This window comes from Meles meles, chromosome 4 (genome assembly GCF_922984935.1).
Source record: "Meles meles chromosome 4, mMelMel3.1 paternal haplotype, whole genome shotgun sequence".
NCBI lineage: Eukaryota > Metazoa > Chordata > Mammalia > Carnivora > Mustelidae > Meles > Meles meles.
The window spans coordinates 41,373,461-41,400,072 of NC_060069.1; the positions used below are offsets into that span (position 1 = coordinate 41,373,461).

At 45.0% G+C, this 26,612-nt stretch overlaps 1 protein-coding gene across 15 annotated transcripts in view; it reads left to right on the forward strand.

Annotated features, from left to right (window-relative positions):
• The first annotated feature begins 5,131 nt into the window (after positions 1-5,131).
• The window catches only part of KALRN (kalirin RhoGEF kinase), a 672,007-nt gene continuing 650,526 nt past the window's right edge, over positions 5,132-26,612 (forward strand). For 5 of the 15 annotated variants that reach the window (XM_046002920.1, XM_046002921.1, XM_046002922.1 and 2 more), the window contains exon 1: positions 5,136-5,604. In XM_046002920.1, coding sequence (XP_045858876.1) covers positions 5,532-5,604 — 73 coding nt within the window. In that variant the 5' untranslated portion in view covers positions 5,136-5,531. Of the gene's footprint in view, positions 5,605-26,612 lie in introns of all 15 variants that reach the window. The other 10 variants (XM_046002930.1, XM_046002932.1, XM_046002928.1 and 7 more) reach the window with 4 other exon arrangements.

The window sequence follows — 26,612 nt, forward strand, 5'->3', positions numbered from 1 at the left end:
AGTCACATTGTCTTGGTTACTGCAATTTTATAGTGAGTGTTGAATTTGGGTAGCGTAAGTTCTCCAACTTTCTTCTCTGCTGTTCTGGCTTTTCTAGTTTCTTTGCATTGGATCAGCTTGTCAATATCTACCCAAAACAAAATAAAGTAAAAAAACAAACAAACAAAACAAAACACCCTCACTAACCCCTTCAGGGATCTTATTTGGGATTGCAATGAATCTACAGATCAATTTGGGGAAAATTGATGTCTTAGACATTTTGAGTCTTCAGACTCATGAGGCAGTATTTATTTAAATCTTGTTTAATTCCTCTCAGCAGTATATTATAGTTTATAATGTGTGGGTCTTGCATATCTTCAGTCAGACTTAGCCTTCATATTTAATATTTCTCCAAGCTAATGTAAATAGTGATTTTAAAATTTCAATTTCTAAACTTTCAATGCCAGTGTAGAGAAATAGATTTATTTTTTTAATTGGTCTTATATCCCAAAGTCTTGCTAAAGACATTATTATTTCTAGAGGTATTTTGATAGGTTTCATGGAATTTTCTAAATAGACAATCATGTTATCTATGAATAAAGACAGTTATACATTTTACTCTCTAATTTGGGTGTCTTTAATTTCCTTTTCTTGTCTTATTGTATTTGTTAGAATATCCAGTACAATGTTGAATAGGAGTCAGAGTGGACATCCTCGCTTTGTCCTGATCTTAGGGGAAAAACAATTTTTCATCATCAAGTACGGTACTAGCTATAGCATTTTTTTTTTTTTTTTGGTAGATGCCCTTTATTAAGTTGGGGAAGTTCCTTCAGTTCCTAGTTTGCTAAGAGCTTTGATCAGAAATGAATACTGTATTTTGTTCAATGCTTTTCCTGTATCTATTAAGATGACCATATGCTTTTTCTTTTGTAATATAGTATATTAATTTTCTGGAGCTGCTCTAACAGAATACCACAAACTGCATGGCTTAAAAGAACAGAAATTTATTTTGTCACAGTTCTGGAGGCTAGAGGTCCAAAATCCAGACGTCAGCAGGGCCATCCTCTCTCTGAAATTGCATAGAACCCTTCCTTGCTTCTTCTTAGCTTCTGGGGGTGACCATCAGTTCTTGGAATTCCTCAGTGTGCAATGCATCATTCCAACCTCTGCCTCTATTGTCACGTGGTGTTCTCCCTGTATATCTCTATCTTCACAAGTTTTTCTCTTATGAAGACTGACCCCAGTCATATTGGATTAGGACCTACTGTAATGATCTCATCCATAATTGATTACATCTGAAAAGACCTTATTTCCAAAGTAGGTCATATTCATAGGTACTGGGGATTAAGATTTCAATTTATTTTTTGGGGGGACACAAAACCTATGATGTATGGTTTACCAATTACATTGGTAAATTTTCAAATGTCAAACCAACCTTACATCATTGAGAAAAATCTACTTGGTTATCATGTATTATTTTTTTATTGGTTTTTCTTTTAGAGTGGGGGAGGGAGGGTGCAGAGGGAGAGGGAGAGAGAGAATATTAAGCAGGCCCCGTGCCCAATGTGGAGCCTGACATGGGGCTTGATCTCACAACCGTGAGATCATAAACTGAACAAAATCAAAGAGTTAGATGCTTAACCAACAAAGCCACCCATGTACTCCTGTATCATCTTTTTTTAAAATATATTATTGGATTTAATTTGCTAAAGTTTTGTCATGAATTTTGCATTTATGTTCATGAAAGATTGTGGTCTACAGTTTTCTTTTTTTCTTTTCTTCTCTTAATTGGACTTTATTTAGTTTTGGCATAAGATTAATGTTGGCCTCACAGAAATAGTTGGGAAACATTTCCTTTTCTTCACTTTTCTGGAAAAGTGGGTATAGGATTGGCATTATATTTTTGTTAGATATTTCATAGAATTTACCAGTGAAGCCACAGGGATCTTGAATTTTCTTTATGGGAAACTTTTAAGCTACAGATTTAATTTCTTTAATAGATATATGGCTATTTAAGTTATCTGTTTCTTCTTGAGTAAGCTTTAGTAGTTTGTGTCTGTCAAGGAATGTGCCCATTTTATGTAAATTGTTAGTTTATTGGCATAAATTGTTCATAATAGTCCCTTTTATTCTTTTAACATCCCCATTATCTCTAGTGATGTCACCTCTCCCATTCCTGCTAATAGTATTTTGATTCTTCACTCTTATTTCCTTATTTCAGTCTGACTAGAGGTTTATCAATTTTATTGATCTTTTCAAAGAGCTCACGTTTGGTTTCATTGATTTTTCTCTCTTGATTTTCATTTATCTATTTCATTGTTTCTGCTCGTTTATAATTCTGTTCTTACAGGTTTCATTTGCTCTTAAGGTAGAACAGGAGATCATTAGTTTGAGATCTCTTTTTCAAAGTAGATATTTTAGTACCCTAAATTTCCCTCTAAACACTGCTTTAGCTGTTTCCCACAGGTTCTTATATGGTGTGTTCATTTTTATTAACTTTAAAATGCTTTCTAATATTCCTTTTAAGTTCTTAGTTGAACATGGGTTATTTAGAAGCATATTATTTGGTTTCCAAATATTTGGGGGTATTTCCCATATATTTGTCATTGATTCCTAATTTAATACTATTGTGCTCAGAAAACATACCTTGTATGATTAAAAAAAAAAATTGAGGTATAATTTGCATAATACCACTTTGCATTGTGTTAATTCTTTTACAGTTGAGACTTGTTTTATGGCTTAACATATGGTTTATCTTGTTACATGTTACCTGTGTACTTGAAAAAATGTGTATATGATATTGAGTGGAGTCTATTCTATAAATGTCAGTTAGGTTAAATTGGTTGATTGCACTGTTCATATTCTTACCGATGATCTGTCTCCTTATTCTATCAATTATTGAGACAGATATTAAAATGTCTGACTATAATTATGAATTTGTCTACTGCTCCTTATAGTCCTATCAGTTTTGCTTCATATATTTTGAAACTCCCTTATTAAATGCAAAAACTCTTTGAATTGTTACATCCATCTGATGAATTGAAATGTCCCTCTTGATCTCTGGTAATATTCTTTGCTCTGAAATCTTCTTTGTCTAATAATAATATAGCTACGAACACTTAAAATATTTAATAAAAATTGCCAAATTTCTTCTCAAAAATTGGTATCATATAAGGTTGCCCCCCATTCTAGTCCACATTTATTGAGACTTTGATACGAACCTTCCTCTAAACATGTAATGTTTCTTCGAATTTGGGATCAGCTAATACTCTTGCCAGCCTTTTGGTTCTCAGTATGCACAACGGTGGCTGTTGATAACAGTTCCATCATCATGTGTGGTTGTGGGAGGATAGCCAGGGTTTAGGCAAGGGGTTAAGGCGAGGCAAAATTTAGAAAAGACAAATAAGAAATACTTTCATTGTCAAAGAAGATGGCAGACAAGGGGTTGTCTGGATGCTTTCAGGCATTTCAAGATACCAGGGGCAGATGAATTAGATCTCATGGCAGTGATCTCAAAGTCACTATTCATAATTTTAAAGAAATGAAACCTGATAGATGTATCCAGGACTGAAGACAGGCAACTGTATTTATATTTTTAGTGGATTAAGAAAGAAATGTGTGACATTCAGTAAAGAAAGTGATGAGTACAGGGAGCTAGAAAGGGTTCACTAAAAATGTCACTAGTTCATTCTATTTGCTGTTAGAGGTAACCTCTCAGTAGATCTGGAAGGGTCCCAGGAGCTTTGATTCAAGTAGGTTGTTAGAGATAAATAGATCCAGGAGATTCTGGCTGGTGCGTAGCAGGCCATCAACTTTAGACCAGGACCTGGTTTTCCTATTAGGTGTGTTTTAACACATTAGGTCGGGCCACAGCCTCTCCATCTGCCTGGATGAAACAGCAGCAACACCTCCCAACACACCACATTAAGTACTTAGGTCTGTAGGCTCTGCAGTCACTAGAAGTATAAACAGAATACTGGCTAATTATTGTTTAATTATTGCTTAAAAACCAATTGGCACAATACAATCACTGCATTAATTACCCCATACAGCATCTGCTTTCTTTTTTGCTGTCATCCCCATTCCTCCCTAGCCCCTTTTCCCCACTTTAATTGAAATTCAGCTTGCTGTAACACCTCCTTTCTCCTGGCCAACTAGATCTCTCCGTTCACACAAGGGAGAGGAACAAAACAGAGAAGGCCCCCGGGGATTAGGGAGTTTTGACAGCTGTCCAAGAGGAGCTCCTAGATACCGGCCAAGTGCTGAGGCAGGGCAGAGACAAATGAGAGACAGAAGAGAGTGACGGGGGAGGGAGAGATGGGCAGGGAGACGTCGCAAGAGGAATGAGCGGGACAAAGAGTCACAGAGACAGGGAGAGATGTTTAAAGGGGCGCTGAAGAGGGGGGAAAGGAAACGAAAGGCTCTAAAAGAGAGGAACTAAGGCGAGATGGTGAGGAAAATGCGAGAGGCTCAGGAAGGGAGGGAGACAGGCAAGAGCTTTGTCAGGAAGGAGGGGGAAAAGTCCAGCCCCTAGGGACAGGTCAGTGCAGCTCGGGACCCCTCTGAAGAGGACGCGAGCGGGCAGCGCGGGGTTTCCTTCACACACCTGGATGCGGGGTGGGGCGGAGGGAGGCAGCGGGGGCGGAAGCACGACCGCGTGAACCGAGAGACCAGGGCGCGGGGCCGCGGCGGAGGAGCCCCTGGGCGAGCCCGGCGGCCCCGCACTCGCCCGGCGGCCCCGCCCCCTCCTCGGCCGCCTCCTCCGCCGGGGCTTTTCCTGCGGGGCTCAGGAAGCCGGCCTAGCGCAGCCCCGAACAATAGCTCGCGGCTCAGGCTCGGCTCCGGGAGAGGCCGGCGCGCGGCCGCGGGGGAGGGAGGCGTCCGCGCCGCGGGTGGCCCGCGCCGAGCGGCCGGCCGGGGCCAGGGCTACAGTTCGGCTCCGCGCTGCCCGGGTCATTGTTGGCTGGGACTAGGGAGCGGGAGCCGGGGGAGGAGCCGGAGAGGCGGCGGCGGGAGCCAGAGGGGGAGCCAGAGAGCGAGCGAGGGAGGGAAGCAGCGAGCGAGCGAGAGAGCGAGGGAGGGAGGAGGTAGAGAGACAGGGAGGGTGGGAGGGAGGAGGAAAAATAAAGAGGAGAGCGGAGCAGGGCTGAACAATAGAGACAAGCAGACGGGCGAGGAGGAGAGCCAGCTGCCGCTGCTGAGGGAGAGCGGGCGCCCAGGCAGCCCGGACCCCGGCCCCGGCCCGGCCCCGGCCCGGCCCCGGCCAGACAGCAGGCGGCCAGCGCCCGCGGGGAAGGGGGACCATGGGGGAGCCAGCGGCAGGCGCCCCCAGCCCGCCGAGCGCCTCCGCCTGAGGGAGGCTGGGCGTCCTCTGCCCCAGCCTTGCCGCCCCAGCCGCCTGAGCCGCCCGAGCCGCCCGCCCTCGAAGCCGCGAGTCCGCTGGGTCTGCGGCCGCGGCCGCTGCGCCCCGCGCCCTCCGCCCAGCGGGCGCCCTGCAGCCCTTGGCCCCGGGCTCGGTCGGCCCCGGCTGCCCGCGGACGCCTCCCCCAGTCATGAACCCCCCGGAGGGGGCAGCGGAGGAAGGAGGAGCAGCCGACTCGGACGTGGACGCCTTTTTCCGGACAGGTAAGCTGGGCAGGGCGCGGGCGGCCGGGGGGAGGGCTGCTGCCTGGGACGCGGCGCGTCGGACAAGTTTGGGGAAGGAGGGCTGTTGCTGGGGTGTGCGTGTCGGGGGTCAGTCCTTGTCGTCGGGCTGGAGTTGCCGAGATTCTTGTTGTTATGACAATGCTGCTTGCGTTTTGGGGAGGGGTGGGGGCTGGGAGCCAGGCACCCCTCGGCGTTCACCCCACTTGCGGGAGTCGGTGTTGGGGAGGCGGGAGGCGGTCCCCTCGGCCGCCTGCTCCCGGAGCGCGGGGATGGGGCGATGTTGGATCACTTTGCAGCGCGCGGCTCGGCTACCGACGTCCCCGGCCCCTCCCTCGGCTTCCTCCTCCCCCAGCGCCTGTCAGGCAACCTCTGGCCGCCCCGGGTGAGCACCCCTTCTCGGGCCAGGGGTCCGGGGCCCTGACGCGTAGAGTGGGGCACTGGGGGACCGGGAGTCGCGCACGGTGCTGACAGCGGCCGTGCGGACCAAGGACGGTCATGCCTGGTGCGTGTGGGGAGCCGGCGTCTCCCACTTGAGAGGCAGACGGGGCTGGGAGTGCAGTGGGCGCCTCGGACCTCCTCCGTGTCCTCCTCTTTTCCAGTTCTGGGAACGGATGAGCTTTTCGTAAGAACCACTTATTCCTGGAAGTGTGAGTTAGCGTCCTCCTCATACACACCCACTGAATCTTTGCTTGCCTGTGGTGTACAGAGCCCCCAGATTTGTCTTTACAGCTGTTCGCGGTCCCTGCCCCCTCCCATTCCCCCAGGTCTGTAGCTCTTCTTGTCCCTGGCTTCACAGCCCCTTCCCCAGAACAGACCCCCTTGTCTCCCACCACCTGTGGCCCTGTTTCTCTGCCGGCCAGGGATTCCCCATCTCCCATTTACCTGTGGCTTCCAGCAGTTCCTCATCTCCCACGTCTGGAACCATTTTGTCTGGAATCTTTGTCCCAAGGAGTCCAATAAGTTATGGGGAGGCTGCACATCTGCCTTGTCTTTCCAAAAGTTGGATTAGAGGACATGAACTGTTGGGGTCAGGGATCAGGTTAGCTCTGAAGGCTCTCTGCACATCCATCTGTTTCCTAACCTTGTTGCCTTGCCCTAGAGGTCATCTCTAGGGAAGAGGGTGGGGTGATTTGCTGGGGAGACTTGTGGCTTTAGAAGTCAAGACTTGATTGGCCCATATGTTCATTTTCTGGTTGTTCTGAAGAGTAAAGAACTGGAGGGCAAGAGCTGATTGATGCCAGGACCTGGAAAAAGCAGAGGAAACCCCTGTTATCCTCTCCTGCTTCCCAGGGCTCAGCCTCACTTCTCTCCCTCCTTCCTTTTCCCCAGACCTGCATTCTATATATGCATTCTTAACCCCCACCCCCCATCAGTCTATCTCTTGCACTCACACACTCTCTCACACTGCCCAGGACCCAAACATGGATTCTAAGGAGGCTCTTAACCTAAGTTTATAACCTGGCATCTAAGGGAAAGGTTCCCTGGCCTAAGTGATAACTGGAAACACTTGTCAGGAGGTCTCCCCTGACATCCTCCCCCACCCCCCACCACCCTTGCCTCCCATCTCTGGCCAAATCTGTCTTTTCTTAGCTCTAGAGGAAAAATAACTCTTGGAATGTGAGCCTTCCCACCTTCCTTTTCTGGACCCCACTTTCATCTTTTGGCAACCACTCCTCCTTCCCCTTTCCTCCCAATCTAAATACTAATTCCTGTCCATTCTCTGTCCCAGGCCCTTGGAGCTGAGTTCTGTTTCTGGAGGTTTGATAATTTCACACAGTGTTAATGGTGTTAATGGCCTATAATGGTCCAATGTGTTACTTTTCCCAGGGCCTTTCAAAACACAATGTGTGACTTACATTGTCTAGCCCTGGCTCACATCACAGAATAAATAGCAGACTCTTGTGGGACTCTTGTTGAGGATATTCTCTTTCCTCTGTGAGTAGCCTTTTTTTTTTTTTTTTTTTGGTCGGGGGTGGCCTGGAGGTCTGATGTGCACTTAGAATCAGAGAAAGGTTAAATTCTCAATGAATAAGGCTGGAAATGTATGGTGACCTTTAACAAGTTGCAAGTGGGGGTGTATACTGCCAGGGGCTGGGTCTAGGACTGTCTCCCTCCCATCCCCCAATGGGGTCCTCTGTGCTCTGCTTCCTGATCTTACCTCTTCTAATTTCTAGCCTGGGCTCTTACTAAGGATTCTTAAGCCTGGAATAAGGCCATATTTTGCAACCTTCTCCCTTCTGATTCTCCATCTTTATGGAGCAGAGCGCTGCACCTGGTAGGCCAGACAGATTATACATTTATTCAGTTGAACCACCGAGAAAACTTCAAACACATTTTCAAAGTCCCTAGCACTAAAGTTACCCCCTACTTCCTGGTGGAAAATTTTACATGCATAATGACCAGACTGGCAATTGCTTTGCCAAAACCCTGGCATACTCTGCTTCTAATAAGGCATGTTTCGAGTAATTCTGTCATTTTGATCCCTTACTTGTCCTCTTCTGATTATTTTGGTATTTCAGTTCTCTTGACCAACTGAGTAAGCTAGATTCCCTAAATCTCAAGTCCCTGCATGCGCGCGCACACACATGCACAAAGGTACCCTATTATTCTTATACACACACACAGGTACCCACTATTCTTATAGATTGGTGTATCCCTTCACAATAATTTTATTGATTATTTTATGATGTAGAGGAGGTGAAATATGGGAACTGGGAATAGAAAACAGTCAGAATAGAAAACCAACAAGGACTTTTCAACTCCTACTAGGAGCCTTCTGCTGTCCAGGGTGCTGTGGAATACAAATGAAATATTCAGAGTGGTCTTTGACCTCAAAAACTTTTAAGAAGAGTTCGACAATTATTGCTCACTTAGAGAGTAAGTAATTGGTAAACATTATGGTTCTATAAGATAAAAAGTTGACAGAACTTATAGAGAGGTAGAATCAAAGGTAGTCCTTGAAGGGGCTGGAGAGTGGGAGGAACAACACAGGTAAAAGGAGAGGGGTTTGGGGCATTGACATTGAGGTTCCTGGACACCAAATAGAAGGGGTAAGTTAGGGAGTTATAGGACATAAGGATAGATAAGTGGAGCAGGACCAAGTAGGGAGAGTCTGGGAAGCTCAAAAGAGGATTTGGGTTTGATTCAGAGTCGGTAGATTCTTGAGCAAGCGACATCCTGAACAAAGTGGTGTTTGGAAAGGTTAACCTGGGGGTAATGTGATTGATGAAGTGGAGAAAAGAGAGAGAGAATCTAGAGACATAGGACGCTGATTCAGAGCTGAGTGGGAGGGATCTTGGTCTGGGTTGGTGGCAAAAAGGATGGGGAGTCAGGGACAGCTCTGAGAGACATTTTCAAAGGCAGATCTGTGGAGATTTGTTGACAAACTAGCTATCAAGGGGAGAAGAAAAGTAAGCCCAGGAAGAAATGGAGTAGCTGGGTTGAGAGTGTGAAGGACTAACAGTGTGCTGACTGACATGTCTGACTGAGGACAAGAACCAGTTTGCAGGGGAGATAATGATGTTGGCTTTGGAAGTGATAACTAGGGATGACTGATGGATAGCCAGTTGGAGCTTCTTTGTGGAAAAAAATGGGACTCAAGACAGGAGCATAGGCAGGAGATTCGGGCTGGTGATGTGAACTTGGAAGACTTCTGGGTCAAGGCTGGGTGCACGTGAAGCTTTGGCTGTCGGATGGAAGGAGTGGGGGGAAGAGGGAAGGACTAAAGTTAGAATTTAAGGGAAAAACCCTTATTTGTAACATGTAAACAAAGGAGACTTGATGCTGGAGACCCTAGGGAGTCTGTGTGGGTTCTCATGTGAAGACAAGCCGCAAACAGCTTAAGCAAGAAGAGCACTAGATAAGTGTCACTGGATGTGATGAACACAAGGCTACTGTGACTTCTTGGGAGCCCAGTATTAGAAGAGACAGAGTAGGGATGTGGGGTGGTAGGTAGGAACCCATTACTTGCATGGTTTATCAGTGAAAGGAAAAAGAGGTTGGGTGCCAGTCAGAAGAAATGTTAGTATCAAGAAAAGGAGTTTTCTTTTTTTTTTTTTTTGGCCAGGGAGTCAGAAGAGGTTTGTAGGTGGAAGGGAGAAAGCTTATGAACAGGAAACACTGAAGGTGCTAGATTAATTGTTGTGTTAGATACCTGGAGAGGTGAGACAAGAGCTTAGTTTTGGTGAGCAGAGGAGAAAACTCCTTTTTTGAGACTTAAAGGAAAAAAAAAAGTGTTGAGAGTATAAGTGAAAAGAGTGCAGTACAGTTGTGGAAATATCTTCTACCTCTACCTTTCTGTTGGGCTTTGGTCCTATGAATCCACACAGTTTCATCTGGAGTCTTTGCTGCTATGTGACTCAATTCTATATGTCTTTCCAACTCCCCGCACTAGCTCCTTCTCTTGTGTTCCTTAATTCTGTGAGGGGCATCTCATCTCCCCCTCCCAGTCATGATAATTGAAACCTTGGTATTGTCTGTGAGGAGTTTCTTCCCTCTAATAAATCCTATTGAATTATCTTTCTTCGTCATCCCTTGTTCATCTACAGCCTCTGCTCTAGTCCAGGACCTGTTATGTTGCCCATGGCCTCCTTTCTTGTCCCATGGAATGTGCTTTCTCACCCCCACTCCAGATTAGCACCTGCAGGCAGATGGCACTAATTTTATCACATTGCTGCCCGGTTTATGAACCTACAGTGACTTCCTAGTGTCAAGTTCATACTTCATTGCTCACCTCCAGCCAGGCTGCTCTTCTCACTTCCCAAGGGCATCATCTACCCCTGCACTCCCACACTCCAAATCCAACTCATTCTTCAAAGACTTGAGCCCTTCCCCCCTTCTTCTGGGAGCCTTTACAGCTCACGGGACCAACTGGATCCTCTGAATTCCTAAGACACTCATTTGTTTATACTCATTTTCTCACTTCATCAGCGGTATTGTATTGTATTGTAACTCCCTCATACACATAAGGCTTGTCTCCCCCACTGAAGTTACTTGTTCTTTGCAGGTAAGGAAAAAGATCTTTTAAAAAGCTTGTGATTCATCAGAAACAGAAACAAAAACAAATCACCTCCTCCTGACATAGGTAAAGCAAACATGGTAAAATGTAAGCGCTTATTGAATCGAGGTGGTCGTATATTGGTATTCACTATATGATTCTTCAAACTTGTCTCTCAGATGATAACCTCATCCCACCTGGACAGAGGAACTGGACGTCATCATGTCCAGATCATCAAGAAGATGTTATTTTGGAATAATACCTATTGTGGGCAGTTCTTGACGTGAATATCACTGCTCCATCTGTGTAATGCAGGCACTGAAGGGGAGTGGGTTCTTTTGCAGCAAAGGAAAATGTCTCTTTTTGATACATTCTTGATGCTCCATGATGGAAGAGGTGTTGGAATAAACTGAAGCTGTAGGAAGTGAGAAAGGTGAGAAGGTGATAAAAATCTCCCTGACTATAAATTTTAGTAAAATACTAGAACAGATGACCACGGGGTCCTTCTCCAAGAATTGACACTTTACTTGAAAAATTTCTTTTTGCTTCTAGAGGTAGGCAGTATGGTGTAGTCTGGTGGTTCTCAACTGGGGGCAGTTTTGTTCCCTAGGGAACATTTGGCAATATCTTGAAACAGTTCTTTGATTGTCACAATTTGGCATCTAGTGGGTAGAGGTCTAGTGTTCTGCTAAGCATCTTATAATGCACAGGCCAATAAAGAATTTTCCAGACCCCAAATGCCAATAGTGCTGAGGTTGAGAAACCCTGGTACAGCCAGAAGATCATAGGCTTTGGATCAGATAGGCCTGGCACTAACCAGGGGTAGAATCTTGGGTAAATTATTTAATCTCTCTCATTTTCAGTCTTTTGCAAAAATCAGACTAAGAATGCTTATGTCACAGGTCGGGAGGATTAAATACGAAAAGCATGTAAAAAGCATCTAGTTATTTCTGACACACAGTGGTAGCACAAGACATTCTAGCTGGTTGCCCTTGTTGTTCCTGCTTTATAAATTATTAAGTGAACAGGCTTATACAGAGGCTGGGGGATCTCCAGAAGAGGTGTTGTGTGGGGGTTTTGCCATGGGGTGGGACACAGTGCCAGAGAGGTACATAATGGAGTTCAGGAATCAGAAGGCTAGGGTTTGGAATTCCGCTGTCTTTTATTCTTTCATTCAATCATTGGTTGGACAGATATTTATGGGGTGCCACTGCGGGCCTGTACTACACTATGGGAGTGTATGAAATCATTACAAGAAAGTATATAGAGCAGGAGGGGGGGTGGATATAAATATGCCCCTTCAGGGAGCACTTGGATATAAGGGGTGGGAAAGGAAGGCAAAGCCTGTGAAGGAGGCTGAGAAGGTCAGGCCAGAGGACAGGAGGTGAACACTCCCCTTTGCACTATTCTACTTCTCTGAATGACTTGGGCAAGAGACTTTAACATCTGTGTAAGAGGAGGATAATAGCCCCTTCTCCACTTTCCTGCATAGGGCTGCGGAAAGACTCAAAGAAGATACTATATGTGAAAGGTCTTTATAAGTTGTACAGTTCTATCCAAATATATGTAGATGGTTCCTTCTTAAGTGAGCATTCTATTACTATCAGTGCCTCTTCTGACAGGCATGATTTTATTTAATCTGTCCTGTCTGGGACCTTTCCAGTCCAGGATGAAAGCAGTCCTTCTCAGTTTGAGAAGACTGGATGGGGCACCCTTGTTACAAGTCAGGACACTCCTGTTCTTTCCCCCTCCACAAAACTATAAAAATGCCAACCCCCCTGCCCCAGCCCTCCAGACCCTGGCACCCGGCCCTGTGCCTTCTGGAGGAGCCTAGCGAGAATGGAGTTCTTGCTTCCACCAAGCCTCAGGTGGGTGCAGTGAATCAGTCCTTTCCTGCTCCTTCTCTGTCTACATGCAGTTCAGACTCCTCCTGCCACTCCTTTGTGTGTGAATGACTGGCAGCAAAATAACTAGGAAATGATTGACGGCCACAGGGCTGTTGGATCAATAGAGCTGCTTGAAATGGTATCTACTGAGGAGTGAAGGAACAGAAAGAATCAGCTGGGAGGACAGAGAAATTAATTCAAGGAATTAGAGAAGAAATTGTTGGAGAATTAGCTTTGTCTCCTCCCCTTCTGCCCAAGGCATTATTAGAGGGGAACTGGACACTAGCTAGGAAACATGGATACAAAGGATAAACAGGTGGGAGAGTGAAAAGTGGCAGATGAACCGTGTTCTCAAGAAAGAGAGCTGAGGCTTGAGGATGGGTAGGATTCAGATGCAGAGGGCAGAAATTGTGTTGTCAGGCTAGAATGGTGTTCAAAGGGGGTATGAAGACCCACGGTGTCTTTGGGCCAGTAAATGGTCCAATTGATGTGACTCAGAGGACATAGGGGGAGGATCAGTGGGAGATAAAACATAGAAGGAGGTGGGGACCAGGTTGATTGATTGTGACATTTATCGTTTACTGGGTTCCCAGATCTTAAAAGGCTTTGAATGGCAGGCCACGGAGTTTGGTCTTTATTTGCAATTTCCTTTTGGGAGCCACTAAAAATTTCTGGATGGGGTGGAGGCATGATCATGAAGATAAATCTGGCAGCCCTATGCATAGTCGATTGGAAATGGAGAGGAACTACTGACCAGCACTGGGTTAGGAGACCACTGTGGTAGGTTGGGGGGGTCTGAACTTGAGATGCCACAGTGGGAATGGAGAGGAGGGGGTGGATGTGAGGGACCTCCAGGATGTAGAGTCTATGGGACTTGGCAACTTGGATGTGGAACATCAAGAAAGAGGCAGTAATCAAGGATTACTCCAAAGTCTAGAGCCTGGGTGACTGTGAGGATGGAAGTACCCTAAATGAAAATCAGGAGTTAGGAAGAGGATGAGCAGCTCTAGGGAGGCAGGAGGAGAGGGAGAATTTGAGAGTTTACTTTGGGACATGTTGCATTTCAGGTGTCAGTGAATAAGCTAGGGGAGGTGTTGGTTCTGTAGGCGGGTAAGGAAGGGAATCTGGAGCTTTGGAGGGAGACCAGAGCTGGAAATATGGATTTGGGAGATATCTGTAAGAAGTTGTGGCTGGAGCTATCAGAATAGATGAGATAATAAATGAAAAGCATATACAGACTTAAGGGCAGAGGGCCAAGGCCAGGGCTGTAGGCTCAAGTGAAGGGCTAGAGGAGAACCAGGGGAGAACAGTGCTTGAAGAAAAATGCTGCAGAGAGGTTGAGGGAGATGGGAACTGAGCACACAGCCTTGGTTCTGGAAATTGGGGGATTCATTGGTAACCTTTGAAATAACAGTTTCAATCATGTAGGGGAGGTGGAATTCAAATTGCAAGGGGAATGGGGAGTGAGTGGATGGGAGGAAGTGGTGGGAGTGCATATAGATGACTCTACAGAAAGGTTTGGCTGTGAAGGGAAGGTTAAAAATAGTGAGGTAGTTGGAGATGGGTAGCGGTTGAGGGGAGGCTTTTTTTAGGTAGGGAAGATATGTGAATACCTAGGGGTGGGGAGGAACGAGAAGGCAAGCATGAGGAAGAGAATGAATATTTAGGAAAGAGAAGCAATGGATAGAGGAAGGTCCTGGATGGACCTGAAGGAGTGGATCTCAAAGTCAGCAGAGGGCTGAACCTTGGGCCAGAGGAGGAGGTGTTGTAGGCAGACCTTAGTAGAGTAGCTGGCTGGAAAGGCTACTGGCTGAGGGTGCAACATGCCTGATCAACAGCCCCGTTAGAGAGAGCATCCACTGGCTGGAGGTCCAGGGGCTGCTGGTAGGGTGCTTAGGAAGGGTTGCTGAAGCTGAGGGCTGTGAAATGGGAGCTGGGTTGACATGACCCTAGGAGGCCCTTGGGCAGAGAAGCTGAGGAGCCGGCTGGGAGATCCTAAATTAGCAGTCGTTTTAGAAGTGCTGGTGGCTTTCTTTTGCAGGCGGAGGTGGGATTTGCTTCAGCCTCTGGTGGGGTCTGCAGAATTATCTTCTCCATGGTATGAGGCAGAGAGAGGCAAGTCTCCACAGTGGAGGGTGAGTGAGGAGAGGAGAGTGGGAGGTAGACCCACGCAAGAAGCTCTCAGGCAGCTTCCTGAGACGGGGTCCACGCCTGGCCATCAAGCAGTATATCTTTTGGGGATGGGACCTACTCTTGAATTTCCAGTTTCCTTAATGTCTCTGGAAGTCCTAGAAGAAAGAGGAAGCAGAGGAGGGCTTATGGGAGAGCCTCTTCTAGATTCTTCTTCACGAGGAGGAAACAAGAGGAAAGATGCCAGTGAGCACAGCCATTCCTTGGCCCCAGAGCACTTCCTCTGACTCTCTGCCCTAAAAGGGCAAACCCAAGAGCCGTCTTCAAGTGAGGGGTCTTATGCGGCCCACCAGAGCGAGGAGGAGTAGGAATCCAGGAGCTGGCATTACCATAAGGTGGCCTATGTGGGACTGGGTTTAGACTCCTGAGAGCAGGAGGAGGTGAGAGTTTCCTTAGATATGGCTCAGTCCCAGAATCTTAGTTTTTGATCAGGAACTTACCAGTGGTGTGGCCTTGTGTAAGTTATAGCCTCTCCAAGCTTCAGTTTCTTCATCTGTAAAATGGGTGAAAATCATCCTTACCTCTCAGAGTTGCTTGATGTGTATAGATACAGTATATATTATGATAGATATGTGCATATTATAAGTAGTAATAGAAAGGGGATTACATTATAATAATAGAATATAATTGTATACATATGACTATATTATACATCTAATCTATTTATGGTTAGATGAATCTTTTTATTTTCCAAATGATGAAACTATCATGCTTCAATAGCTTCCTTCTCCCCTCACCTTCCTTTCTCTTTTCTTTCCTTTCCCCCTTCCCTCCCTCCTTCCCCCCTTTCTTCCCCCGTTCCCTCCTTTCCCTAACAGTGCAGATATAGTTAAGGATGGAATTTTTAAGCTTGCAGTTATAGTTATCCCAGGGCATGGTAGACAGGGGCTGGGAAGGTAGCTAAAATCCCGGCCTTTTACACTCTTACCCCGCAACGAGGGACAATGGGCATCTATGGGGGGTGGTGGGGGTGGGGAAACAGTATTGAGTTGGCAGCTGGACAGTGGGCCTAGGAGGAGGCCCGGGAGACTGGCAGATGGTTAATTGGATGTGACAAAAGGGGGCTGGGAGGAGGAGTCTGGGGGTCTCCTGGGGGATTTTTGTCTCTGACTTCTTACTGTCCTGGAAAGGAGGTTGTGAGGAGAGGCAGGAGTGGCTCCAGAAGCAGTTGGGGAAAAAAATTGGCAGGACTCCCATGTTGGGTATATGGCCATGGAAGGACAGAGTGCCATTGGGAGCAATGTCACAGCTTTAATTTGGAGGTTGGGTGGAAGATGTTAAGTCTCTTCTCTGTACCCCAGTACATTGACACATAACATACTCAGATACTTGGATATAAAGAGAATGCTTAACCAAATACTGGAACAGTATGATTTTCTAGCCATTCTTTGTGATTCCAACCACTGAATTTTGACAGCTAAATATCATTATGACTTTTGATGAGAACTAGACAAAGAACTGATCAGTTTTAGCAGAGTATTGGATTTCAGTGAGTGGATCTCTTCATTCATTCTTGTACTCATTCATTTAAGTGTCAGATACCAGCTGTGCACCTACTAAGTGCCAGGGAATACACAAACAAATGAGAAATAATCTTTCCCACAGGAGGCTAACAGTCTAGTGGGATTGACTGTCACATAAACAAACGATTGCAGTGTAGCATGGTAAGCCCAGTGAAAAGGCTTGCTTGTTGTACGTTGAAAGTAGAAAGCAGGAATGCGTGGGTGGCTCAGTTGGTTAAGCATCTGCCTTTGGCTCAGGTCATCATCTCAAGGTCCTGGGATGGAGTCCTGCATGGGGCTCTCTGCTCAGCGGGGAGCCTGCTTCTCCCTCTTCCTGCTGCTCCCCCTGCTTGTACTCTCTCTCTCTTTCTGACAAACAAATAAAATCTTGAAAAAAAAAAAGTAGAAAGGAAGGACCAACAGCCTCACTTGTTGGGTGTGGGACCCATTGAAGACAGGGGTTGCTGAGGCTGAAACAGATGCAGAGGTGGTGGAAATGAAGACAGACCACTGCTCCAGAAGCTTGGTAGTAAACGTAAGGAGAAAAGGGAACTGTTCATTGAAGGGACATTTTGCGAGAGGAGACAATGGTAGAGAATAAAAGGTAGTTTGTGGGCAGATGAGGTACCAGGGTAAGCACTAGCTTCCTCAAACATTGGAAAAGCCTCAGATTCTTGGTTGAGAGGTTATCTCTGGAATGGAGGAGAGTTCTCCCTCTGTGGCTGTGGGGAAAGACCAGGTGGTTTATAGGTCAGATGCTAGAGCTCTTATTAAATGGACCCCCATCTTCTCTGAAAATGGGAGCAAAGGTTATCTGACAGACCGAGGGTTGCTGAGAGCCTGAGAAGAGAGGAGATGAACCGGATCCATTCACTGGAGAGTGAGTGAGAATAACATGAAAGAATGATCTGAGTTCCGAGTAGGCTGGGTGTGCAGGCTTTTGCATCTCGCTCGGCCCTGGAGGCTCTGGAGTGAGGCGACAGCAGTGGACTCTTGAGTTCTTGGGTGGTGACTTGGACAAGATGTTGTGTGCACCAGACTTGTTTGGAAACTAGCCTCTTCTCCAGACCTTTCCGAACATTGATGACTCTAGGCCTTTTGGAGGCCCCACCCTAGAGAATGGTCCTATCTGGTGTCCCCACGTAGGCTGTACATACCCTTTGCTTTGGACTTATTTGTATTCTTCTCAACACCGAGATCAGTGCCTTGTGGATAATATTTGCTTGTTTAGTATTTGTTGTCTTGATTTTTTTTAAAAAGCTATTTATTGGTGTGTAGGTCATTTTGGGAGTTTTATAATGAAACACTATACTAAGGAAATGAATCAGAATCATTTTTTTGTGGACAGGCAATTCTACCTTAAACAAAAAGACTTATGAAATCAATATTGACCATGAAATATAGCCCACAACTCTTGTTCCTTCTGGATTAATTAGAGGGGGCCCCTTTTATGGCTGCTTACTGTATTCATGTATTTCAGAGGCACTGGAAAACTAAAGATGCACTCTTCTTTCAGAAAAACCCAAGTAGAAAGTTCAAACACACAGATGGATTAATTAATCACTATTGACTGACTGACTGCCATGTGCCAGGCATCATGCTAGGTATTAAGGGTCTTCCTAAAGATAGGCAGCAAAGAGTCCCTGTTTTTGGAGAATTTATGGACTTGTTGAGTTGTGGGGAGTGATAAAGGAAAAAATGGCTAATTGGACATCATCAGAAAGGGAGTTTTACTCATTCATTGATTCATTTAATATGTGTTTATTGTCTATAAGCTAAAAGATAATTAACTTAAAAAGTGGTAAGCAAGGTTTCATTTAGATAGATTTGATTTTCGGTATACTTTCATAGAATATTTACTTTTTATCCTAAAGTTATTTTTCTATTATAAAAGTAATGCTGGCTCACTGTAGAGTATTTGGAAAATATGATCATGTGTAAAGGATAGAAAGGCCACTGTAATCCCATCACTCAGAGAGAACCCCTGTTTGTTAATTTGAGATATTTCCTTGGGGTCTTGCTTCCTATGCTTCCTTGTTTCTCTTCCTTGATCCGTGATTTGTTTTTTGATCATTTAATTAAGGTGAAAAACAAATTGTGGAGGGGGGCAGTGACTTTTTCCTCAATGCAGCTATTTTTCCCTGTTAATATAAATGTATAATATATCAGACATTCATAAGCCAATTAAACCTTTATATGGGGATAATGTTGAAAGACAGAGTATCTGTTGGTTGGAGGGGGTAAAGGCATTGGCACTTATTGTTGTAAGAAATAGGCAGAACAAAAGTACAATATCTGGGAGTGCCTGGGTGGCTCAGTGGGTTAAAGCCTCTGCCTTCAGCTCAGGTCATGGTCTCAGGGTCCTGGGATCGAGCCCCGCATCAGGCTCTCTGCTCAGCCGGAAGCCTGCTTCCCTTCCTCTCTCTGCCTGCCTCTCTGCCTACTTGTGATCTCTGTCTATCAAATAAATAAATAAAATATTTTAAAAAAAAGTACAATATCTGTGGTCAGAAGTGAATAGTCTTTCTCTCTCTTCCTCCTTGATGTTAAAATAAATTCAACAGACATATATGCCTGTTGCATATAAAAATACCTGTTTATACAAATGTGTAGCCTTCTTTCTTATTTTATTTAACAAAAAGAGAATCATGCTATGCCTGTTATTCTGCAACTTGCTTTTTTTTTTTTTAAAGATTTTATTTATTTATTTGACAGAGAGAGATCACAAGTAGATAGGTAGGCAGAGAGAGAGAGAGAGGGAAGCAGGCTCCCTGCTGAGCAGAGAGCCCGATGCAGGCGGGACTTGATCCCGGACCCCGAGATCATGACCTGAGCCGAAGGCAGCGGCTTAACCCACTGAGCCACCCAGGCGCCCTCTGCAACTTGCTTTTTATCGCTTTATAACCATGGACCTTTTTCCATGTCAGTACATTTAACTCTACCTCATTTGTTTGAGAGTTGTGCTATATTCTGTTGTGTGGATGTGCCATGTTTTATTTAACCATCCTCCTGATGATGGACATTTATAACCCAGCTTTTCTGTGGGCCAGTGTTTGATCTGGGACATTATTTTGTCCAAAGAGTAGCAAGAAGGGTCACTCATTATTTGATCCTTTTCAAAGGTGACTGTAGGACAACTATAGGTTCAGGGTGTTTTTCTGCTTTTATCCTCAGAAGAGAGGGAGGACAGCCAGTCCCTGTTCCCTGAAGGACAACTTTCTATGTAATGTTTAAGGACACTTCTGTTAGTGACATTTAAATAAATGATCCAGGGCATTAGCCTCTTTTGCTGTGTGCCTTTAAGTGACTTAGAAGCCAGATTTGAGGTCATGAGTAGCCAAAAACAAAAACAAAAAAACCACCCCACATGTGTTCTGTGGGCTTGAGTGAAAGTTCATTCCAAGACCACAGGTATGGGAGTACTTTAGGTTATGTGTGCAAAAGCCATAGTCTGTGTTTGGTTAGAAGAATCCAAGGATGTGATTCGAGAAACCTTGGTTTCCAATTCTACTCGCTATTAATTAGCTCTGTGACTGGGCCAAGCCAGCTCACATGTCCGTTTTTACAGATGGGGCCTCTCTTTCCTCATCTGAAGGACGAGGTAAACATACTTGTACTGCCATACCTCATAAAAATAGTATGAGATCAAGTGAGATAATAGAAGGAGAATGCTTTCGGCAAACAAAATTGCTGACTAAATGACTAAATGAAAGGAGTTTTTGTCAGCTGCCGCTCTCTGGGCTCTCCCTTGGTTTTGAGTGTGGTTGAAAGCTGAGCTAGGGGACTTGGATGGGAGTGACAGCCCGTAGTGCATTTGAGGACTGTACATTTTTTCATGTCTGGTAGGAAATTGGCAGCACCAGAGATGGAATAAAACGTTTCATGGTATGTTCCATTTGCTTTGGGAAGAGAGAGACATGTGTGCAGAGTGGAAGTGTGGTTCATCTAATTGCCTGAACGGTTGAGGTTTGCTTTCTGATGGGTGACAGTGCGGCTCAGTTACACACTTACCCCTTATTACCCAAACGTGTGAAGGAAATGTAGCTTTTAAATTTTCTAATGTATAACTAATCTTTCTCATGAGACCCTACCCCAACTTGACTTGTGTATCAGTTTTTGTTTTTGTTTTTGTTTTTCTTTCTTTTCCTGGCTTAGTTTTTTGTTGTTGTTGGGTTTTTTTTTGTTTTTTTTTTGTTTTTTGTTTTTGACAATTGTTTCTTTCAGATAAATTGCTCAGTCACCCAGATTTTCTCCCACTTTCCCACTTCTCTTCAGAATGGGCTCTGGGTGTATAGAGGTGCACACATGAACTTGTGGTGATAGTGGTGGGGGCAGGGAGAGAATGTGCTTGGAGCTACTGAATAATAACTGGTCTGATCCTTGTACTGGTACTTGCCAAGGTGTGGTTAGACCTGTCTTTCTTTTTGGGGTATTGTGTTGAGACTCAGCACTAACATTCATATTCTGACTATTTGCCTATGGAGTCAAAGTTCTGACCCCAGGCCTTTGTCTGGTCACTGACCCTCTGAGCAACTCTGAGTACCATCATCAGGGGACAAAGTCATATGCAGTTCCCAGCTCAGTCAGTGCCAACTGTGAGAATTTAGAAGCTCTGCACCTGGCTCACCTAAATACGTACCCACCTTGGGTATGTATTGGCCACCTTGGCCAGTGTTATGTCTTTGTCCCCTCACTTCCACACCGTGTGGATCCTGGTGTGTGACTCAGTGGTAGACATTCTGAGACCCACTGCTTCCTCAGAAGGGGTTTCAGGATGTTCTGGGGCCTTCACACTTACTGGGATGTTATCTTCTAAAGCTGTCTCCCTAAAACCTGATTGGGCATTGAGGTGGGCATATAAGAGGAGGCTAAGACCCTGGTATCTGATTTCCTGGACTGAAATTTTCCTGTGTTCCCCTGACGCTTGATCCTTCCCTCATGGCAAGCATCTCTCTTACCTCACATCCTGAGTACTCTTTACCTCTCCTTTAAAGTGACCTCAGGGCTTAAGTCCACCCAGTCTGGATATTAATATGTTAATGGTTGTTTGAGAATTCAAGCGGTATACTAAAAAGTCCTCTCCTGGGTGTCAAGAGCTGAACATTGATGCTTTCTCTTTGTCTGCTACTATAACTAACCTAAACTTGCATGAGGTAAATAGATGCTTCTGGGAAGAGTAGAGGGAGGTTGAATATATGTAAGGACCTGTGAAAGAAAAAAACGCATTTTGAAAAGTATTACCCAATAACTGTGGGGAGAAAAGTTTAGAAATGCGGCTTCATGAGGATTCCATCTGTACTCATGGGTGCGTTTGTGTGCACAGAAACATTCAAGGGTGTGGCGATGTGGATTCTTCCTGCAAGCGTGCAGTGAGCACTTCTGACGACCCTTGCACTGTGGTACAACAATAAGTGCCTCTGTCTGGAAGGAGCTCCCAGTCTTAGAGGGGCGAGAGGGTGGCAGTGGGTCATATGTAGAGCTGCACTGCTGGAGCCTGCTTTCCCAGAGCTTGGTGCATCAATCTGGTCAGCACAACTGATGTCTGAATTCGAGGCCTTATTGGGTCTCATGTCCCCTTACCTTGCTTGGTTCTGCCTTCTGAGCCTCCGCAGTCCCCTAAAATGGTCAGGTTTAGTCAGTTTTACTTTTTCCAAATAAAGCTAATTCCTTTAGCATCAGCCTAAGTTTCCATGAACATATGTTCTATAGAAGGGCCATGGTAAACAAGATCAGTTTAAATCGATAATAAATAAAAAGAGAAATAAAGTCTAATTCAGAGCTTGTTGCTCTGCTTCTTCCGTCGTGGAGCTGTTTGTTGTTTTTAACTAAAATTCTTTCATTTCTTTTAGCACAGGACAACTTCTGTGTTTTACATAGTGCTTCCGCTCCAAGGCTCCGGGGTTACCATAGCCCTAGTGGCCATGAGTAGTTTCTATTTTGATTAGGGAAAATGGGAACTCTATTCCCTCTGAAGGTGGCAGAAACTGGGAGACTGATGAGTCAGACAGTCCAAGAAAATACAGAGCAAAAATAAAAAAGAAGGTAAACGATGGTGCCAGGTGATTGGGTCCAAGTAGAAAGAATAATGGGCTGGGTGCCAGGAGAACAGTATTATTATTGATAAGCTTGGTAAATCCCTTTCCCTCTCTGAGACTAAGCTTGTTGAGCTAAGTGGGCTTGAATGCATCTACAGCATTCTGAGCCAACTGGACAACAGAAAAGCCAGCAGGGAAACCAGGTGGTAAGTAGTCTCAGGACATTATGCCCTTGTTCTGTGAAGACTTTCCATCCTTCTGAGGCTTTTTGTCTCTGCAGCTTGAGTCAGTCCACGGGGTGTCAGAGCTCATAAGTGACCCAGCAGCCTTGCTTGGTGAAGATGGGGTCTAATTTCCTTGGGGGAGAGTCATCCTGGTGTTCAGCAGTGGCCTCAAACTATTTTGGCCCTTAGAATATTTGGAAGACAGACCAAGTTTCTGGGACTTCTGGGCCACTTCCTCAGCTTGTGGCCTTGGATCCAAAGCCTGTAAGTAGAGATGTACCTTAATACCCTAGAAAATGCCTTTCCTCAGGTTTCCATCAGAGCTGTTCTGCCAAGGCATGGGGAGGACTAACTTACTGATCTTCCTGCCAGCTTGTGTCCTTGAACTTGTCTTCTTTTGAGTCAGATGGAGAAGACGGTGAAAGCTATCCAAAATCTACATTTCCCAGGGCATGTGCAAACCCAGTCCAGCCACATCATCTCAAAAGGAGGTCCTAGGTAATTAAATAGCAATCTTGGCTTTCTTCTACATTTCCTTCTACCCAGAACCCCTCCCCCAATCCTGTGCATTCTTTAGGCCATCAGAGAACTCACATTTTGATAGAGGGAAACATTCCATTTTTTAAAAAGTACACTAAAGCATTCCAGGTAAATGATCATGACTACACTAGTGGAATGCAGGGACGCAAACCAGGGAGTAGGGAAGCCTATTTAGGCAGATGTGGTGGTGTTCATAGAGGAAGTGTGCTTGAATGGCATTTTGGAAGATGAGCTCATTATCCAGAGTGACTGGGTGGGGAGGGGCATTCCTGGCACAGGGAAAAGGACAACAAAGAGAATTGTGCCAGGTCATAGAGAGTTAGACATTTTAGGGTGAGAGGGACTGGAGATGCATGTGAGATCTTGGATTTTCATATTCCAGGATTTGGACTCTATCCTGTAAGCCCTGGGGAATCATAAAGGATTGAAGTCATGGAGAATAATTATAATTTAGGCCAGGACAGTGCTGGAAGAAGGGGCAAAACTGGAGAAGAAAATTCTAGTTAGGTGACTACTGAAAGATAGTTGATGACACAGGGGATATAATGGTGGTGGAGAGTAAGGGGAGGTAAAGTTTCAGATAATCAACAGGGTTTTGGCTTGGGTTATGGATAAAGGGTGATGGTGCTTTCACCAAACCTGGTACCATGGGAATCACACTGGAATCAGAGGAACATTTCACAGAGTACTAGAGCTTTCTACTGCAAAAGGGTTTAGCACTGCTCCATTCTTCTACTTCTTTAAACATTTTGAATATAAAACATAAACAAAATGACTGAAGGCTGGACAATGATATATGCAGAGATCTTCTCCCATGAGGATGGTAAGTCTGCATGCCTGTGTGTGTGCATATATGTGCTTGTGTGTGTGGATGCAAATGTGTGTGCTGCTTCCATCATACTGGGTTCTCAACACAGTATCATTTTTCAGCATTAAAATTCCCATCACTTCCCAGAAGTGCTCCCTTTAGGATCCATTTCTGCTTGGCTCAATGTGCACAAACATTCTAGTGGGATTGATTGCTTGTGTCAAATTAATTTTTTCCCTTCCCAGGGAGTGTCTGCCATGTGCAAAGTGGGGAAATCCCTAGGCCTTTGGCCAAATGCAAGTTCAGATAGACATGTAAAGTCAGGCTTGGGTTGAGAATTGGCCTAGATGGCCACAGAGGCTGCACCTGGATGCTTAAGCCACTTTCCCCAGTATGCTTTGTGACTGTTCCTAGGCAACCAGAAAACTTGGAGCTGGGGAGAGATGGCTGCAGATGAGCAGCTTGTGTCTTTGCAGCATTAGCTGTGGTACAACTTCCTCCTCTATGTCCCATTTTCCCGTTACTAATTTCTAGAAAGCTTGCAGAAACCTCTAGAAGCAAATGGAGAAAATGCTGACTGTCCTTCACTTGATGGCTGGGGAAACCTCAGGGAGGAGCCCTGGGGTAGTTTTCCTTTCAGCCCCAGGGAAGCTGATGCTTCCCTGCAGTTTTGTTGGACACTCAGAACGGACTTCCCAGACCTTTCCCCTAGTAGGCAGCCCTGAGTTCCATGGTGCTTAGCCAGCCAGTCTTACCATACTGTGCCTGGGTCCATACACCAGATTAGCGGCCTTTCCCACAGTTGAAGCCATTGGTCAGCTGACCTGTGTACACCAGGGTGGTCTAGGCTATACTAGCCACTGATGAACTAATTTGTTTCTCAGCAGTTGAAGCTTTGTGAGATGTGTAATAAAGTCTCCCTGAGAATGGTTACATATTCTTTTCCTGTAACCTGACATTCTGGAAGTCATAACTGGCATTCATTAACTTTAACTCTAAGTTCAGCTTTGTGGGTTATGGTTATCAGTATGTCCAACTGAAGTTTTCTTACAGGTTTATTGTCTATAGTTTAGTTGAATATAGCTCTTTCATGAGCGGGGTTATGACAAATATCTTAGCTCATTCCATCAACCACTAACCTTCAGAACCTTTGGAACTTAAGGAAGTCTGGTGGATTCCTCATCCCAAAGGGTAGAATGCTAAAACTTCCACATTATCTGGTGTAGCAATTACTTCTTTTGGTGCATGTATGCGGGTTTTGGATTCCATTTGCAAGAACTTTTACATAAATCAATATAAAATGATTTTTAGCGTTTCCCAACAGATTCTGTAATGTATCACTTCTAGTGGGGGGCACACAGCAGACTTGGTTATACGATTTAATTCTCTATAATTCTCATAGACTCTGATTGTAATGTCTGGTTTTTGAGCCAGGACAGTTGGACAGCTGGAGGGATACTGGGTTCACAGAAGTCTGCTAAACTATTGTCAGAGTGGGTCCTCCTCACCGCCGCTCATGCCATCGCACATGTCACTTGAATCCAAAAGGAGGTCATCTAATATCTTCTCTCTACCCAGTTCCTAAACTCTTCCAGCCTTTCAGTATGTTCTGTCGAATTTCTTTTGATATATTTATTTGATTTGTTATTCACAGAGGGGGTACTCTGAGATGTTTTTCAGACCATCCTAATTATTTTATCTAGCATTATGCTAGGCATTGAATAAACATATCTGTGACTTTCCCCCTAGCTTTTAGTTTTCCCTGTGAGAAAGACCAGGCAGCTGCTCAGATGGGGTCCTTTCTGACAGACCCATAGCCAAGTATGCAATCATGTGCTCCCTTAGGTTTCCCAGAAGCCCGAGGACCAGAGAACTCTAGATTTGGCAGGACCTGATGCCAGAAATGGCACGATGAAATCCAACCCTAAATCTCTTTAATGTAGAGCAGAAGGGCAATTCCTTTAGGGCTCTGTCAAGCACTCTGATGGGTGCCATTTTTTTTTTTCCATGCCAAAACTTTAAAATTCTTATGCATTTAAATAGTTCTGTATCCAGGTACACACTTTATTCCTTCCTTCCAGGAATCTTGATATGTGTACTCCTGAGGCTTTGTTCTCTGGGATTTTTCCATTTCTGGGCTGTTGAATTCAATTTTATCTCCCCATACATCAGCTTAGATGATGAGAACCTTGCAAATTCCTGGAGAGCCTTTGTGGAGGTTAAGAACAAAGGAGGTAATTTATCTCTTTAAGTGTCAGGGCTTTTAACCCTATGGTTTTCATCCTCTCCTTTAGGGTTGTTTAACTTTTTGCTATCCTTTGCCCTGCATGTCATGATGTCATGTCTATGTTGTAGTTGGGGCTGTGCTTTCCAGATACTGTTCAGCCTTTGAGAGGAAATTTGTCTATGATTATTTTATTTTGGGGGGACTTACCCCAAAACATGAGCAGTGGAAGGCTGCTTTGCTTTGGATGTCAGCAGAGACCTTCTCAGGTCTGCTGGCTGGCTTGTGGTATAGACTATGGCTGCAGTGTGGTACAAAGGCATATGTCTCCAGTCTGGAGTTGAGGGCCGGCTGTGCTTCTCTCAGCTCTGTGCTGGCCTTCTGTGTACTCTTGGGCAGGATACCACACCTCTCTGGGCTTGAGTTTCTTCACTATTAAGTGAAGGTGCTGAAATGGATGATTACTGAGGTTCCTTTCTTCTCTAAGTCATTTTGAGGTCTTCTTGAGAATCTACTTAGGAGCAGGTCCTCCTTTGCTTATCTCAACTCTGAGGAAATGCTGATCCAATAAAGATTGATGGG